Source organism: Chelonoidis abingdonii, chromosome 8 (genome assembly GCF_003597395.2).
Source record: "Chelonoidis abingdonii isolate Lonesome George chromosome 8, CheloAbing_2.0, whole genome shotgun sequence".
Lineage (NCBI taxonomy): Eukaryota > Metazoa > Chordata > Testudines > Testudinidae > Chelonoidis > Chelonoidis abingdonii.
Window position 1 is genome coordinate 53,195,440 of NC_133776.1, and position 15,788 is coordinate 53,211,227.

General features: G+C 46.3%; 1 protein-coding gene across 1 annotated transcript; it reads left to right on the plus strand.

The window, feature by feature from the left end:
• Positions 1 to 7,474: 7,474 nt before the first annotated feature.
• On the plus strand, positions 7,475 to 8,891 carry SOX14 (SRY-box transcription factor 14). The gene has a single exon (XM_032772483.2). The coding sequence runs from the start codon at positions 7,831 to 7,833 to the stop codon at positions 8,551 to 8,553; it is 723 nt and encodes a 240-aa protein (XP_032628374.1). The 5' UTR covers positions 7,475 to 7,830; the 3' UTR covers positions 8,554 to 8,891.
• The last annotated feature ends 6,897 nt before the right edge of the window (positions 8,892 to 15,788 follow it).

A 15,788-nucleotide genomic window follows, 5' to 3' on the forward strand; every position in this document is an offset into this window, starting at 1 on the left:
CGCTTCTACCCCTAGCTCCCAGTGCTTGCTGCCACGAAACAACTGATTTGCACAGCAAACCTGGGAGTGAGGGGGGAGGTGGGGGAACACAGTGCTTTTGGAGAAGGTGAGGCTGCGGGGGGGATTCGGGGAGGGGACCAATAGGGGCAGGGAGGGGGTGGCGATGGGGCAGGGCCAAGACATGAGCACCCACAGAGTTGGCACCTATGCTCCAATGGGGCAGAGTTGGGGCAGGGCCAGGGGCAGGGCCACAAGCTCCCACTGACTCCAACAAAAGTTGGCACCTGTGCATTGGCGCACTCTGGGATAGCTCCTGGAGGCCAATACTGTCGAATTGCACAACGTTATGTCTGCACTACCCCAAATTGGACCAAAGAAGATTGATTTTAGCACTGCTCCCCTCATTGGGGAGAGTACAGCAGTCGATTTTAAGAGCCCTTTAGGTCGATGGAACAGGATTGGTTGTGTAGTCACATTGCTTATAAAATCGACATAATGTTGCTAAATTCAACCCAACCTCATAGTGTAGACTAGCCCTTAGACTCTAAGGCCAGAAGGGATGATCATGATAATTTAGTCTGACCTCCTGCACAGAACCTCACCCACTCACTCTTGCAATAGACCCCTAACCTCTGGCTGAGTTGCTGAAGTCCTCTATTCATGGTTTAAGTTACAGAGAATCCACCATTTACACTAGTTTAAACCTGCAAGTGACCCATGCCCCATGCTGCAGACAAAGCAAAAAACAAAAACCAAAACCCAAGGTCTCTGCCAATCTGACCGGGGGAAATTCCTTCCTGACTCCAAATATGGTGATCACTTGCACTCTGAGCATGTGGGCAAGACACTGCAGCCAGACACTGGGAAAGAATTCTGTAGTAACTCAGAGCCCTCCCCATCTAGTGCCCCATCGCCAGCAGATCGGCTACATGCCATCACAGTCTGTCCCATCATGGCATTCCCTGCATAAACTTATCAAGCTCAGTCTTGTAGGATTTTTGCTCCCACTGCTCCCCTTGGAAGGCTGTTCAAACTCTCCAACTCAGCGCATGAGCCACCTCTAACTAATGCAGGTTAGATATAATCTTTCTCCTGAAGCAGATGACCCCAGAGCTGCCCACTGCAGGGGTTTTTGCACCATTCTGAGAAGCAGCTGGTAGGGGCCATTGTCAGAGACAGGACACAGAACTAGAAGGATCTCTGGTCTGCTCCAGTCTGGCAATGCCTGTATTCTTCTGTCACATAGTTGAAGTCAGGGCCGGTGCAACCATTTAGGCAACCTAGGCGGTTGCCTAGGGCACTAGGATTTGGGGGGCGTCATTTTCTTCGACAGCGACAGAAGCAGTCGGATCTTCGGCCACCCCAGTCACCGCCGGCATTTAGGCACAGGGAGCTGGGGCAGGGGAGCGCGGGGAGGGCCACTTGCAGCAAGTAAGGGGGGGGGACGGCATGCAGAGGAACTCCCAGCCCCAGTTCAACCCTGCCCCACCTCCTCCCCTAGCACGCCATGGCTGCTTCACTTCTCCTGCCTCCCAGGCTTATGGTGCCTAAGCTGATTGGCACCACAAGCCTGGGAGGCAGGAGAAGTGAAGCAGCCATGGCATGCTCAGGGAGCACACGGGGAAGGAATGAGCTGGGGTAGGGGGGTGCCTCAGGGCGGAGGGTGGGGAGCTGCTGCAAGGGGGGCGCCTCAGGGCGGGAGTGCAGGATGGGGGGAAGGCGCAAGGTGGAAGTTTCGCCTAGGGCACGACACATCCTTGCACCGGCACTGGTTGCAGTATAGTTTCTTGCTCCATTAAATCTATATTGACATACTTCTACTTAAAACTAACTATTGTTAGTGTATTTGTGTATATCAGAGAGAGAAGGTGGGTGAGCTTTTATTGGACCAGTTTCTGTTGGTGAAAGAGATAGGCTTTCGAGCTTCCACACATTCGAGGCTTCTTTCCTCTCCATGTGTGTAGGTATGCATATGTTTTTCTTTGCATAGCAATCTAGCTATACAGTTGAGCAAGGAAGTATAGTGCAACTATATATGTGTGTGTGTACTATACACCACTGTTCAGTGTGTAGTACATTCCTCACAATATGTATTTATTATAGGTGTATGTATATAGTTTTTTGTATCTGTGTGTATGTGTGTGTGTGTGTATATATAATAACCAAATGGGAAAAAATGTATCACTCACTACTCTGCCTATTACACTGAGTTGATCACATATATTTTAAGACCATTGCCTCCAGTGGAAATCTAGCAAGGCAATTCTGACATAGGGAAGGAAAGCTGAATGCATGCAGAGCATTAGAAAAAATCATCGTTTGAATAGCTGTGAAAAACATCAAGGGGCTGAGTATCTATTGAAAATCTGCACACTATTTTAACACCATTCAATTAAAATCCTTGGGTTTTAGTGCATAAAATGTAATAATATATAAATATAGCTATGAATGTAGATAGATATAGATCCTCTAAATTCCAGTATATCTATATTATTTCCAGCATTTAGTCTGCAACCTGAAATGAGATCTAAGGAGAACTATATTTTTAAAATCCATTTTCTTCAGGAACTACAAATTTCCAGCAACTAAAAGTTTGGAACAGGGACGCCTTCAAGTTCCACACCTGTTCTGCTGGTTCGCTAGACAACAGTATCTGAGAGAAAACAGAGAGAGCCAGTTCATTCAAAATGGTCTTGAATGTATATTCTGCGCTCTTCGTCAGTTACTTTTGAGAATTACAATAGTGTCGCCCTGATTGTCATTCCTATGAAGAAAATGTGTGTGTTTTGTTTCGTTTTTTTTTTAAGTACAGTTCTAGTTATGGCTGATGTTAGGTTGCAGGCTAAATGTTCTAATCTAGTTTAAAATTATTCCAAATGAGCTACCTCCGAGAATAGAATTGTAATGCTTCCGTATCGTTTTACGCTTATCTTTCTATATTAGCAAGGTGTCATTCAGGAATAATAATTACACTGTTAGTTTTCGTGTCTCAACAACCTGGCAAAGGGAAGCGGATTTCAGAGCAATCGGGTGTCCTTGTCCTTGGTGGCATTCATAACTAGTAGCATAGTAGGGAAACAAAGTTTTTAAAAGCCAGGGGACATTTTTGTTTGTTTGTTTGTTTGCTTGTTTTTTGCAGCAGGTGTCCTTCCAGAGCAGATCACATACATAAGAAATGGGAGTTTTTAACCGTAGGGGTGGATGTATTTGCAATTCAGATTAACTGTCTCTTTTTAAATGGAGGCATTTACAATGTAACAACAGAAATAGCGGGAAGTGGCGGGAAAGTTATATATATATATATACGCACACACACTATACTACAACTATGTGACAGAAGAACATATATAGGGTGTATTAATGCAGAAGTGTCAACCAAAGTACAGCAAGGTATTTTCTATCATCAATATTTCAAACAAACACGAATTGATTCGCAAGACACTCCAATAGAAGACAGGGCTTGCAAATCATACCTCATTTCCAAACGATTTGTCTTGCAGTCTGCCTGCTTGAAAAGGGGGCCAAGTTTCTCTTGTTTCAAAGACAAATGCTCCGTATAGATCTATAGCTATCTGGAGAATCGGAACATAAGCCATGAAAACAAAGGAGGGGTTTGGATTGTAACATACTTTGTTTGAGAGAGGAGTGGTATGGAAAGCGGGGGGCTCTAATACAAGGACACCTTTCCCCAGCCAGGATTAACATCAACTTTCCTTCCCTCTCACATCTGTCCCCAGCAATGAGACTGTCCCTTCAGTAAGGAATTGCTGCAGCAGCGGCTTCCTGGGGAAGAGAGGCAAACAGCCCACTCACCCGGGGAAATATGGCGTATTTTGCCTGCCCAGAAAGGGCTGGCCCCTGGCGCACCGGGCTAGGCTGCGGGGAGAACTCCCGCAAACTAGCCGGCCAGCGCACCTGTAGAGTCATTCGCAAGTCCTCAGCCAGCCCTGGTGGCCTCCCGCAGGGAGGATCCCACGGAAAGCCCCCTAGCCGCTGACATGCCTACCAGGAATTGTGCCTCCCCCCAGGAAGGGGCAAGGGGGGATAGGCCAGTAAACAAAGAGGATCCCCTGGCTGTCCTCGCGTCCCTTCCCGGGGCAGGGGGTTCGCCTCCTGGGGCTGCCTGTGCCAAGCCAGGGGCGCTGAACTCCTAGACTTTACCGGGTGAGTGACACACCAGTATCCGCGCTGCTGTTGTCTGGACTTCCCCGCCCCCCTGCTGGTGGGAGCGGGCAGTGAGCTCTGGCCTGTGCGCCTCCCCACCTTGGCCTGCAGAGCCCAGCCCGAGAGAGATGCGCGTGGGAGCAGCCCCGCCGGCTGCCCTACCCAGTGCTGGCCTGGATGTGTCTGGACCCCGTGGCAGGAAACCCCTGGGAACCAGGGTGGCCACCTTGCTGAAAAGCCATTGACCAGCCGTGTCCAGGGGGGCCCGTCCCAGCCCCTCCCCGCCTGCTGCTGTCGCGATCCGGGCCGGTGGCACCGACTTAAAAGGAGCTGCGGAGCCCAGATGCTAAAACTTCCAGCTAACTATCCTGGGGAGTTGCTCTGTCCCTGTCTGTGTCCCTTGGACGGGCGTTTTTCCAGACGCGGGGGGAGCGAGGCAGGCACCTGATTCCTCCCCTCCCCCGAGTCACTTCTCCAGCAACTCGCGTGGGATTCTGCAAGGGACAAGAGAAGAGAAGGGGTGGCAATGCGAGCAGACGATACTCTCCTTCCCACCCTCCTGCAATGCAACCCGCGGAGTTGGCAGGACCAGTTGCTTCCTTGAGGCCCGCCTCAGTTCTTTGATGGGAGCCCGGGGCTTCAAGCAAGAGCAAAGAAATGTGCTGCCCCACCTTTCCTTCCTTGCACAAGGTGTGGGCTGGGAGAGGTTCGGTGCCTGTTGTTACTGGCTGAGGCAGAGCACAACCTACCGGGTGAAGGGCTCCGTGCATTTGATGACACGAAGCGTCTTTGAGCATTTCTCCGCAGCAGCTCAGTGCGTTATCACTAGAGGAAAACAGGTTTTGCATACATGCGCGCGCGCGCACACACACCTAATCCACCCAGAACCCCAGTCAAAGCAGCAAACATTAGCTGTGCTATTAACTGGCCCATCCTTGGGGGAGTATGGTGAGGGGCCTGAATCCACTATATTTAGTTACAGTCCTTATGCTGATTAACACGAAAACCACTTTCTCAGTGCCTGCGATTAGTCGGCTGGATGACAGCGTATTTGTGCAGGATGAAAAGCAGAAGAGTTAAGGGCTTAAGTTCAGGAACTTAGGGAATCACTCAGAGCTAGAGATTGGAAATATATATATATATATATATATATATATATATATATATATATAAATAAAATAAGGGGGCAAAAGGTTGCAAAAGAAAAAAAGGATAAGATATGGGCCATTTCCTTTTGAATCACAACCTACGGGATTCCCCTTGGCTGACGGTGTGTGGCGGGAGGCAATTAGAGTAGAAATACCAATACATACTCCTGTGTGCATTCAAAATACTCCTTTTTTAATATGCAAGAACTAGCTGCTCAGATGTCGCCTCTAAATATACACTGGGGAGCAAATGTTGAGTGCCCCGGGCTAGGGGGAAATGTAGTGTACTGTAAAATTAGTGGTATGTTACAAATGTGTCCCAGCTACCTGTGTCCGTTCCAAATACGTGTTAATTTGCAGCGTGGCTTCGTAGCAAAAATAAAATAAAAATCTCTGAGTCCTGAGAAATGCACAACGCATTTCTGTGTATAACGAAAAATCTGTTCAGATCTTGCTAAATGTACAAGTACAGTCTAAGTAGCAGGTGACGCCTCGGGCTCTGGGCAAACCCGTACAGGTGAACGGACTTTAAATCATTCCCCGCGTCGCTTTAGCACTGACATTGAATTCAACTAATTTATTGGAGACTCCAAGTGTGGGAAAAACAGAAACTAGGGAACAGGGCTATAATTTCAGTGAAAACATGGGAGGGGGAGACCCCCTAAAGACTCTGATCTTCGCAGCTATTTCCAACCCATATACGCACCCAGTACGTGTATCGGCAGCTCGATTTGCGTTGTTACAATTTGTACTGGGGGCTGTTGTGGAAATAAAGGCTAAAGACTTTGCCGCTAGGTGTTTCCATGTCCCCGGCTTTAAGGAGGTGAGAGGTGGAGAGGTTTTTTGGTGAATTTCACTGAACGTAGACTAGCCAGTCTGGAAGGGTCGATTGAAAGAGAGAGAAAGATAATATAGCAAATATTTAGAGCTATCAGATTGGTAGAGTTCTCCCCTCTAGATTTTATTTTAATAGATTATTAAAGCTGAACGCTGCTTTTAGGAACAACTGAAGGTGCTTAAGCGTTATTTTAGACGAGACATTTAACCCTGGCAGGTGCAGTTGCCAACAACCCTTTAACAAACCCAGTCTCTACAGGGACTCGGGACAATTGTTTCCATTTAATAAATATTCCCCCCAAGGGCATTTCACATTAGGCAGGCAATTATTCAAAGAAAACAGGCATGCAGCCTGATTCCTAGGGTTATTTAGTGTTCCTTACCCGAAGAATTATAACCTATTTTTAAAAAACCACAAACCACCAGAGAATAGAAACAGACCATTCTCCGGGCAGCACAAAAGCAAGGTACCAAGTGTTATTACCCCAGACACCGGGCCAATCCCGGCGCCAATTCATCTAATTCATCCAACTAGCGGACTTCATTTTTCCAATTTCAAATAAATCTGGAGGCTTAAGAAAGAAAGAAAGAAAGAAAGAAAGGCCTTGTTAAACTGCTAGTGTAAAGTTAACTATTCTCCCCATAATCAAACACTAGTTTATCTTTTATATTAACCCCCTTTTGCCATTTGTCTTACTTCCCCTAATGAATATTGAACAGGTACACATGGAGCTGACACATGATGTATAAAGGTACAGTGTATAGGTTGGGGCGGGGGGGTAGATTGGCATGCTTTCCGTTAGACATGGAATGTGAGTGCATAGATGTACCTATATTTTGCAAGTATTTCGTAACAGCCATAATAATATATACTGTATTTAGATGGCGGTTTGAATTTTTCGAAAGAAATGCTGCTAGCTGCGCCCGAGGTTGGCAAGGAAGGGGGGAAATGCTGCCTTGCATTTGACTTGTGATGCCTGATTTACAAACCCACACGCGGCTGTTTTTCGTTTCTTGTGTGGCTGGTACAGTACGTCCCATTTCTCCCCAGCAGCCCGGAACTCTAGCGAGGAGGCGCGCGGAGTTTCATTTGGCGCTATTAGCGCAACGTCTAACAAAAGCATTCCCTTTAATCCGGTGTATTTAGTGCCTGCCCTCCTTTCTCTTCACTCTCAGGCTGTCTTTTTTTAAGGTATTCTTCTCTCCAAGCTGATTGGGCGCTCAGGTTAGGGAGTGAACGCCCTGCGATTATGTCAGATTGCGTGCAGTCCGCAGCAGGCTAGCCTTTGAACTTCACCGCTTATGGCTCCTGGTCCTCGGCTGTTCCTCATTCCCAGCCAGGTGCTTTGCAGGGCTAGACACCTTCGGCAGCAGCATCTCATCACAAAAGCAAGCCCTCCCTCTCTCTCTTTTCCGCACACAAACACTTGAGAGACTGATCACTCCGACCCGAGACGCTCCTGGATTTCTTTTTTCACTTCTTTTCTCCTTCTTGTCTTCTTACCCCTCCCCTCCTCCTCCGTTGACACCTCTCCCCCCGTAACTGCCTGTGGATTTGCCGGAGAACTGGTATGATCAGCTGAGAGTTTTGGGGTTCTTTTTGGGCGGCAAGGCAGGCGAGTCGGCTAGGTGAGCCCAGCCCCGCTGTGACTCCTCAGAGCGACCCCCACCCCATAGCACCATGTCCAAGCCGACCGATCACATCAAGAGACCCATGAACGCCTTCATGGTGTGGTCCCGGGGCCAGAGGCGGAAGATGGCCCAGGAGAACCCTAAAATGCACAACTCGGAGATTAGCAAGCGGCTGGGCGCGGAGTGGAAGCTGCTGTCGGAGGCTGAGAAACGACCCTATATCGACGAGGCCAAAAGGCTCCGGGCGCAGCACATGAAGGAGCATCCTGACTACAAGTACAGACCCCGGCGCAAGCCCAAGAACCTGCTCAAGAAGGACAGGTATGTGTTCCCTTTGCCTTACCTGGGCGACACAGACCCGCTAAAGGCGGCCGGGCTGCCCGTGGGAGCCACGGACGCTCTGCTGAGCTCCCCGGAGAAGGCTAGGGCTTTCCTGCCTCCCACCTCCGCACCCTACTCCTTACTTGACCCCAGCCAGTTCAGCTCCAGCGCTATCCAGAAGATGACCGAGGTGCCCCACACCTTAGCCACCAGCACCCTGCCCTACGCCTCCACCTTGGGATACCAGAGCGGGGCGTTCGGCAGCTTGAGCTGCCCCAGCCAGCACACCCATACTCACCCTTCGCCAACTAACCCCGGGTATGTGGTGCCCTGTAACTGTACAGCTTGGTCGGCTTCCAGTTTGCAACCTCCAGTTGCCTACATATTATTCCCAGGCATGACCAAGACTGGAATAGACCCCTATTCTTCAGCACATGCGACTGCCATGTAACACACCCACATACCCGCAAGCGAGACTTGGTTTGCAGGCAGAACTTGAATTCACGCACGGGCATGTACATAGAAACTGCAGAAGCAAAAAGCCACCTGCATGGGAGAATGATGCCAGTGTATCTGATGGCACCTGGGGAAAGACAGAGACTTCTCTTGGAACGCAGAGACTCGCTAGTCAAATTAAACAAAGATTTCTCCCTCAGCCTGGGGAAACTGGAATTGGAGGCTCAGCTAGGTCCAGAAAGCTCTAAGAACTGTAAATGTGTTAAATCTTGACCTGCCCTTTTGGACTAAAGGCTAGACGGTTTTGAGTTTTATTTATTATATTAACGTATATGAGTTCTATATTACCTGCTGTTAGTTGGACTTGAATTTCTGAAGTCCTGGTATTTATTAATATTATTATTTCCTTTTGCACATTAAAAGACAAGATTCGGTGTGTTATATTATATATATATATATATTTTGCCATCAAGCACTAATAGGTAAAAATTGCTTTTCATGTCAAAAAGGCTCTTAAAAGTTACAGAAAAGGGAAACGTTTCTCTTTCCAACATGATATGATAGTGTTTGCTTAATTTAAAACAGATAGTCTTTCAATTTGTGTGCTCCAGTGCAACTAGATCGAAGTTCATTTTAGACAGAGCGTCAGGTATGAAGTCAGGCGGTAGAATTGTAAAAATAACTAAATAAACAAATAAGAATAAGACTTTAAAAAAAAGATGATAATTTCAATATGTTTCAACCATGTCTTTGAAAAATGTATCCAGAAGGATTTTACCTCGTTAACCTGTTCATTTGTTGAACAAAGACATTTTGAATAAAGACAATCTGTCATTAAACAAGCAAACCATGTGGTGTGAATAAAATCCCAATTTTGACAAACTTCCTCCCAAAAGCACGAAAGCAAAGCTTAAAAGACTGAGTTGCATAGGACTAGCTCAGATGCTTCTGGCCAGGAAAGCACCTTCGGGCCCGATCCCGGGGGAAAAAAAACTTAGGTGAGTAACGCTACACGGGTGAGGGGCCCTATATGAATTCAGTGGGACTACTCGCTTGAGTAATATTACTCACCTGCGTTTTGGCAGGATCGGGGCATTTATAGATTATATGGATACCTAATTTTTAATCTCATCTCCACTGTTAACTACAAAGCCTTTTGCTGTGGTTTCACTTTGACTGGTTTATGCCTACACAGATTTTAATAGCCACTTCTTATGTTCAATGATTTGCTAACAGTGAAACAAATGGACTCAGTAATACACTGGAGAGGACGGCTGTGCCTCATCTGCTTTCGGGAGAGGTTGGAGTACCTGATCTATTGGAGATATCAGTCCATAGCCAAGTCTAACGTAGCTGCCTTGTCAGGACTTTCCCCAAGGTTTGAAAACCAGGCTCCTTGGCATTTCCTCTGGTTTCCTGGCTATAGGAGAAAAGAATAGAAATTGACAATAGACAGAATCAGGGCAACAAGGTGGCTATTTCAGATCCACGGCGCCGCGTATTTTTAATAGCCTCCTTCAGGAGAAAGTTTTTGCGGACAAAACCGTTGTGGTTGGGTGGCCTGTCGGGGAAGGGGACTGGCCTGCACAGGTAGCTCTGAGCAGCTCGGAGTTTTGCTTTGATGCGAGTCACTTGCTTCGCCAAATGGCCCGGCCCCTTTAAACGTGTCAACATCTTTTTTTGGTCTGTCTCCCTTTCCCTCTCTCTGCGAGCTTGTGTGGCATCCGCCTTCGTCAGCGGTCAGGTCCTTTTCTCCCCCAGCAGTGTTCACTGTAACTTTCACCACCCAGTCTAAGCAGCCTGCCGAAGCCGAAAACAGCGGATTAGCATATTGTCCTGAGCAATTAGCAGTGTTTGGGGGGCTATTCATCAGGTCCCCTTTGTTAGGGAGGGATTTTCATTTTGGAAAAAAAAAAGTCGCGGTTGTCCATCTGGTTTGAGCTGAATGGCAAAGCGATCCGTGTTGTAGATGCTTTTCTCATGAAGTGCTCTTTTGAGACCGGAGTTAGAATTAAATGGCATAACACAATTAACATACATGGGGCCTCAATGGAAGGGTAAGCATATAAATAATAGATAGATAAATAAATGGGAGATGGGGCGGAGGTAGACAAAAGACCGGAGGAGAAAGGGTTTGAAAGGGAAGGTTAGAATGGCTGGATCACGCTTGTTTAGCATGACAAAGCACGCTTACAAAGCAGGACAATTAGGGAACTGGCTTGACTAGGGCTGCAATCACGGGCACGGTGCTTTGGGACACTCAGGGAAAGCCCCAGTGAAAGGAGCCCGGCGTGGCTCTGAGAAGGAGAGGCAGGAGCTGGGAGCCTGGTGGGTTCCTTCGCTGATTTAACCCCAGCTGACAGTTGCTGTCAGGCTCTGTGATAACACTCATAGCTCAGTGTCCTTTAACATCTACCCAGATTAGTTTTACAGTGGTCTGAGGCAGAGCTGGGCCCAGTCTGCTGCTACCTTCTCCTCACCAGACTTTGGAGGAGAAAGGGGAGGAGACGGAAGAGGAGGGCAAAACCCGCCCCCCCCCAACCTACAGAACTGAGCAAACCAGGGTATTTTTGCAGAGCCCCCCGCCCCCGAAGTAGATCGGTATGGAGGCTTAGCCACTGGTGACTTTCATAGGCATTAAGTATCAGAGAGGTAGCCGTGTTAGTCTGGATCTGTAAAAGCAGCAGAGAATCCTGTGGCACCTTATAGTCTGTTAGTCTATAAGGTGCCACAGGATTCTCTGCGGCTTTCATAGACATTGACTCCTTTCCTGGTAGGCTGGATTAGGCTGGGCAAGGCAAAACTGTCGAGGGTCAAGATATTGTCCACTTTTCCCATCCTAACGTGTCGGGAAGTGAAGCTCTGTGGGGAGGTTTTAAAGGAAAGCATACTGGGGTAAGTCCCCTCCCCCAACAGAAATAAGCCTGGGCAAAATATTCTGGGCAAAATAACACCCCCTTGTTGGCTTGATGCATCAAATCGCGTAGAAAAGCTACAGAGGTGAACGCTTTAAGATCGGTCTTTCCTCTTGTTCTCTTTCACCGATTTCCATGTCTCTCTTCACCTCGCCAGCACATTTCCCCGCCCTTGACTCAGCCAAATTATCCCTTCAACTGGCTTCTGCGTCTGCAGGTGTGCAGCTATTTTACTCGTGGAGATAAACATATTAAATAATCGTTCTGACACCGAAATGAACCGATTACTGACTTTGATGTCAAAAGGAGACCAAGAAAAGATATTCCCTAGAGGTGGAAAATGCTGCTCCTTGTCAAACCTGTTCCCCCACAACTGTCTGCCTCTTGCAATAAAATCATTACACAGAGGCTGCAAGGGTGTTAGACGCCACGCCTTCAGCCCGCTCCAAAAGAATATTGAGAGGAGATGGGACGACTCAAGGATCTCAACCTCTTTCTTGGGTGGGGAGTACTCTGCATAGCCCGCACGGAGTACAGCCAAAAAGCAGACCCGGGTGGGCTAGCAAGGAGCGAGCTGCAAAGTTGTTTCATTTTAAAATCTACCTGCAAATGAAAAAGAGATCAGGTGAACGAGGGACTTTGTCAGGCAGTAGCCCTTGCATTGAGCTTTAAACACTTATCACTGTTTCGATTGCTTTCCAGCTGCCTTGAAATTAACAAGTAACCTAGTGCAGAAGGATAAGTGGACTCATCCAGCTGATTTCTTTTGTTTGTTTTCGTGGAGTAACTTATTTTAAGTAATTCTTTCTGCTGCCATACACCGTCTTTCCTGCTGTCAAGCGAATCACACAAACGCGTTAAAATGGTTTTCTTTGCCAGTGTTTTTTTTAAAGCCCAATAATAAACCTCCCCGAAGAGTCGTTTGATTTTGTTCAGGGTTCTGGTAGCAGAGAGAGAGAGCGAGAACAGGTAGCTAGTCAAAATAATTTTCTTCTCCCTTACCCGCCCAAAAGAAATCAGTAGGAAAAAAAAGTAGCTATCCCTAATTTGGTTACAAGTATAAATGCTTAATTGTTTAAGAACTTCGCTCTGTGTGTGCCAGAGAGGTAGGATATACAGAGAAGCATTACATAGTGTTAAAAACTTTATTTTAAAGGACACATTAAGCCGTAAGAAGTCTCTGAGAGATATTACTTATTTCTGCTTATTAGTGATAATAGCAGAGTAAATTTGCTATTGAGTGTATCAAAGCCATTCAAAGAGACTTTGAAACATCAAAAAGATTGCAATTCTGATTTTCCGGTTTCATTCCAGCCCCGACCTCCTGGCTACAGTCCTTGATTGCACTGTTTAAAAGCTGGTGATCAGAAATATACCTTCATTCTGTGTTCTAAACACCTCATGAATTCAAGAAACAAAAACAACCCCCTCTTCCCCCCACACCTCTTAGATAATTAAACAGCGAAAATGCATAGCGGCCATCAATGGAAGGCTGAGAATTTTGAGCTGTCCGTTCTACATATGTAACCCTTATCTAGATTATACATACGCATGTGCTTTGCCGTTGCAGTAACTTCAAAGGTAGGATGTAAAGTTGTGCAGGTGAGAACGTGTCTTCTGATTACAAATCAAATAAATAACGTAAGCCCTCAGCTTTCTCTGAATGGGATGTGATTTTTAAGATCCAGGCATAGAAGGGAGGTGAGTGTACTTAAGGAGTGTAACATTTTAGAAAATCCCACAAGTTTTTTCCGCACCTAAAATAAGCGAGGTCTTTTGACACCTTGCTAAATGCCTGCAATCGAAGCTGCAATCTCTCCTCTTTATCTTTGCTCCCCCTTTCAACCACAAGTGGGTTACTTTTTAAAATGGGGTGGGAGTGGAAGTGGGGGATATGATGGGTAAGGAAAGAATCAGCAAAACATTGCACTTTCATTTTTAAACCGAATGAAATTGACGCAACCCCCCCGCCCCCAACACACACACACACACACACGTGAGACTTTAGAACTGTGGAATGAGCCTGAAAAAAATGTGACTCTGTATCATCCAGATGGGAAGTGGGGCCGTCAAGGTGAGAAAGGGACAACGGGTGGGAAAACTGAACAACCAAAGAAAGAGCTCAAAAGTGTGGAAAGCGACAGTCTGTGCTTTAAAACAAAGAGCCGGTGGAAGGGTATTACACAAGGACGTGGAGGAATAGAGATATTAGAAAAGGGGGCGCAACGGAAAGCGAGTGGGGGCGAAAAGGTGCGAAACCTACAGACACTTTGGGCGCAATCCAGTGAAGCTACAGGAGAGGGAAGAATGATAAAAATTGTGACTGAGGAGTTAAAGCAAACAAAGGGAGCGGAGGGGAAAAGCGCAAAGAGGCTGGCCAGGGAGACAAGAGTTCTCTAGTCTGCAAACGGCACCTGAAGTTAAAGTTCTTCAGACATGTCGCTGCTTTTCAATTTGGAGCGAGAGAAGGAGTCCCTGATGATGCTTTGGATGCGTCTGTAATTTATCTTCCCCCCTTCGTTCTTTAATTTTACCTCCTACATTTCTTCCATTCTCTCACACGCCGGGGTTGTTTTATAGGAACATCAAAGTGAAAAGCCAGCCCTTTTTTTATTAGGGCAAATAACAAAATACTTCATTATTCCTGAACACGCCACATTTGAATAGCTAAACAAGAAATAACGTGCAGAGTCTGTAAAGATCACATTCCAACAACCAAATATTTGTACATGAAGCGCCCAGAAATTAAATGCAGGTTGATGCCAAATTAAGGAGGAGAGAAACAAGGGAGAAGAGCCTCTTTGAGCGTGTGAAAGAAAGTGGGAGGGGGGAGATAAGTAGCTGGTAATTATTGAAATATAAGATGAGATTAATTCAAAGGAAACAAACTATGAAAACAATTGGAGCTGAGTGAAAAGCAAACCCCGATTAGAATTTGCTTGTGGTTGTTGTCTGTGTGTGTTTCTCCCCCCAACCCATTGTCACAGTGCAAGGCAATGGGATTTGCACACTTGAGGTGTAATAGCATTACTGCATTAATTAAAATTTTCATTTCACGTCCAGATTGTTTACTTATCTGCTAGAAACATATGTTGAGCGAAGTTAAGATTCTGGATTCCGCACTGTTGCCCAAGGTGCAATTCAATATGGGGTGTGTGTGTGAAAGGACGGCTTCAGATTTTTTTTTATTACATCCTCCAGCCTTATCTTGGTGCCGTAAATTATAAGGATACTCCATTGAACTGAATATGAAGATTATATTTTGAACATAGCTTCCCAAAGCGTGCACAGCCCCGCTTTGAAATGAAACAATCCGCCCTGCGCCAGAGTAGATTCACTGCAAAGCCTTCCTGTCCCAGACGCTCCCATCTTATGCCCCCCAGTGCCCAGTTTAGCGCCTTGCCCCTCCTGGACAGAAGGAGTTTGAAGAAACAACTGCATCAGGGAGAGCACTGTGAGAGAAACACTCCCCCCAGCCCCCCGCAACAGCACAGATCTCCCCCGTTATCACTGCTTCGGGAACACCCCCCTAGGTGCCTGCAGATCATACACACAAAACAATCAGTTCCACGCACGTGTGTATGTTGCTGTTACCTCTATAAAGTCATTTGCACATTATGTATATAATAGGTCGTTTATTTCCCCCAAAGCTCTTATTGTAAAGGGGTCCCTCAGCCTTCAATCACACTAGGCAAAATAAAAACATAAATTTGAAATTTTTTTTTGGAGATTTCCCTACAAAACAGAGCTACATTTCCAGAGCTGGCTACATTTCCACACCTTATTTTCTATCCTTAAAACCAGGAGCCCTCTCCTTTTCAGAAACAAACACACACACACACACACAAAGGAGCTGTGTATGAATACGAACGGACTAGCTCCCTAGTCAAGTGTTTCTTTCAGTCTATTTTATTTCAGCAGAACAAACCGAGAGCAGCTCCAGAAGTGAATCCAATCTCTCTTATCTCACCCAGGCTCCTTTCAGGCTGAGATCAGAGAAGGGAGGGTAAAAAGAAGAGAGGGTAATTGTTCTTTCTTTATTTTTTAATTTAATACGACAGACACCGCTTTCAGGTCATTTATATGCCTAATTTAGTGATAAAAGTCAATAAGCGAGGATCACAGTACTGTCCCCTCCTAGTAAATATTTCAGAGTAACGAGGGAAACCACAGTTACAAAAAAAAAAAAAAAAAAAAAAATACACTGGGCTCTTCAAAGCTTCTTTCTTCCTCATCGTAATTGTAATACGTGTGTCTTTATAATGTAATTAGTTGGATTTTTGTTTGGCGGCGATAATCAAACAAATTGGCCTCT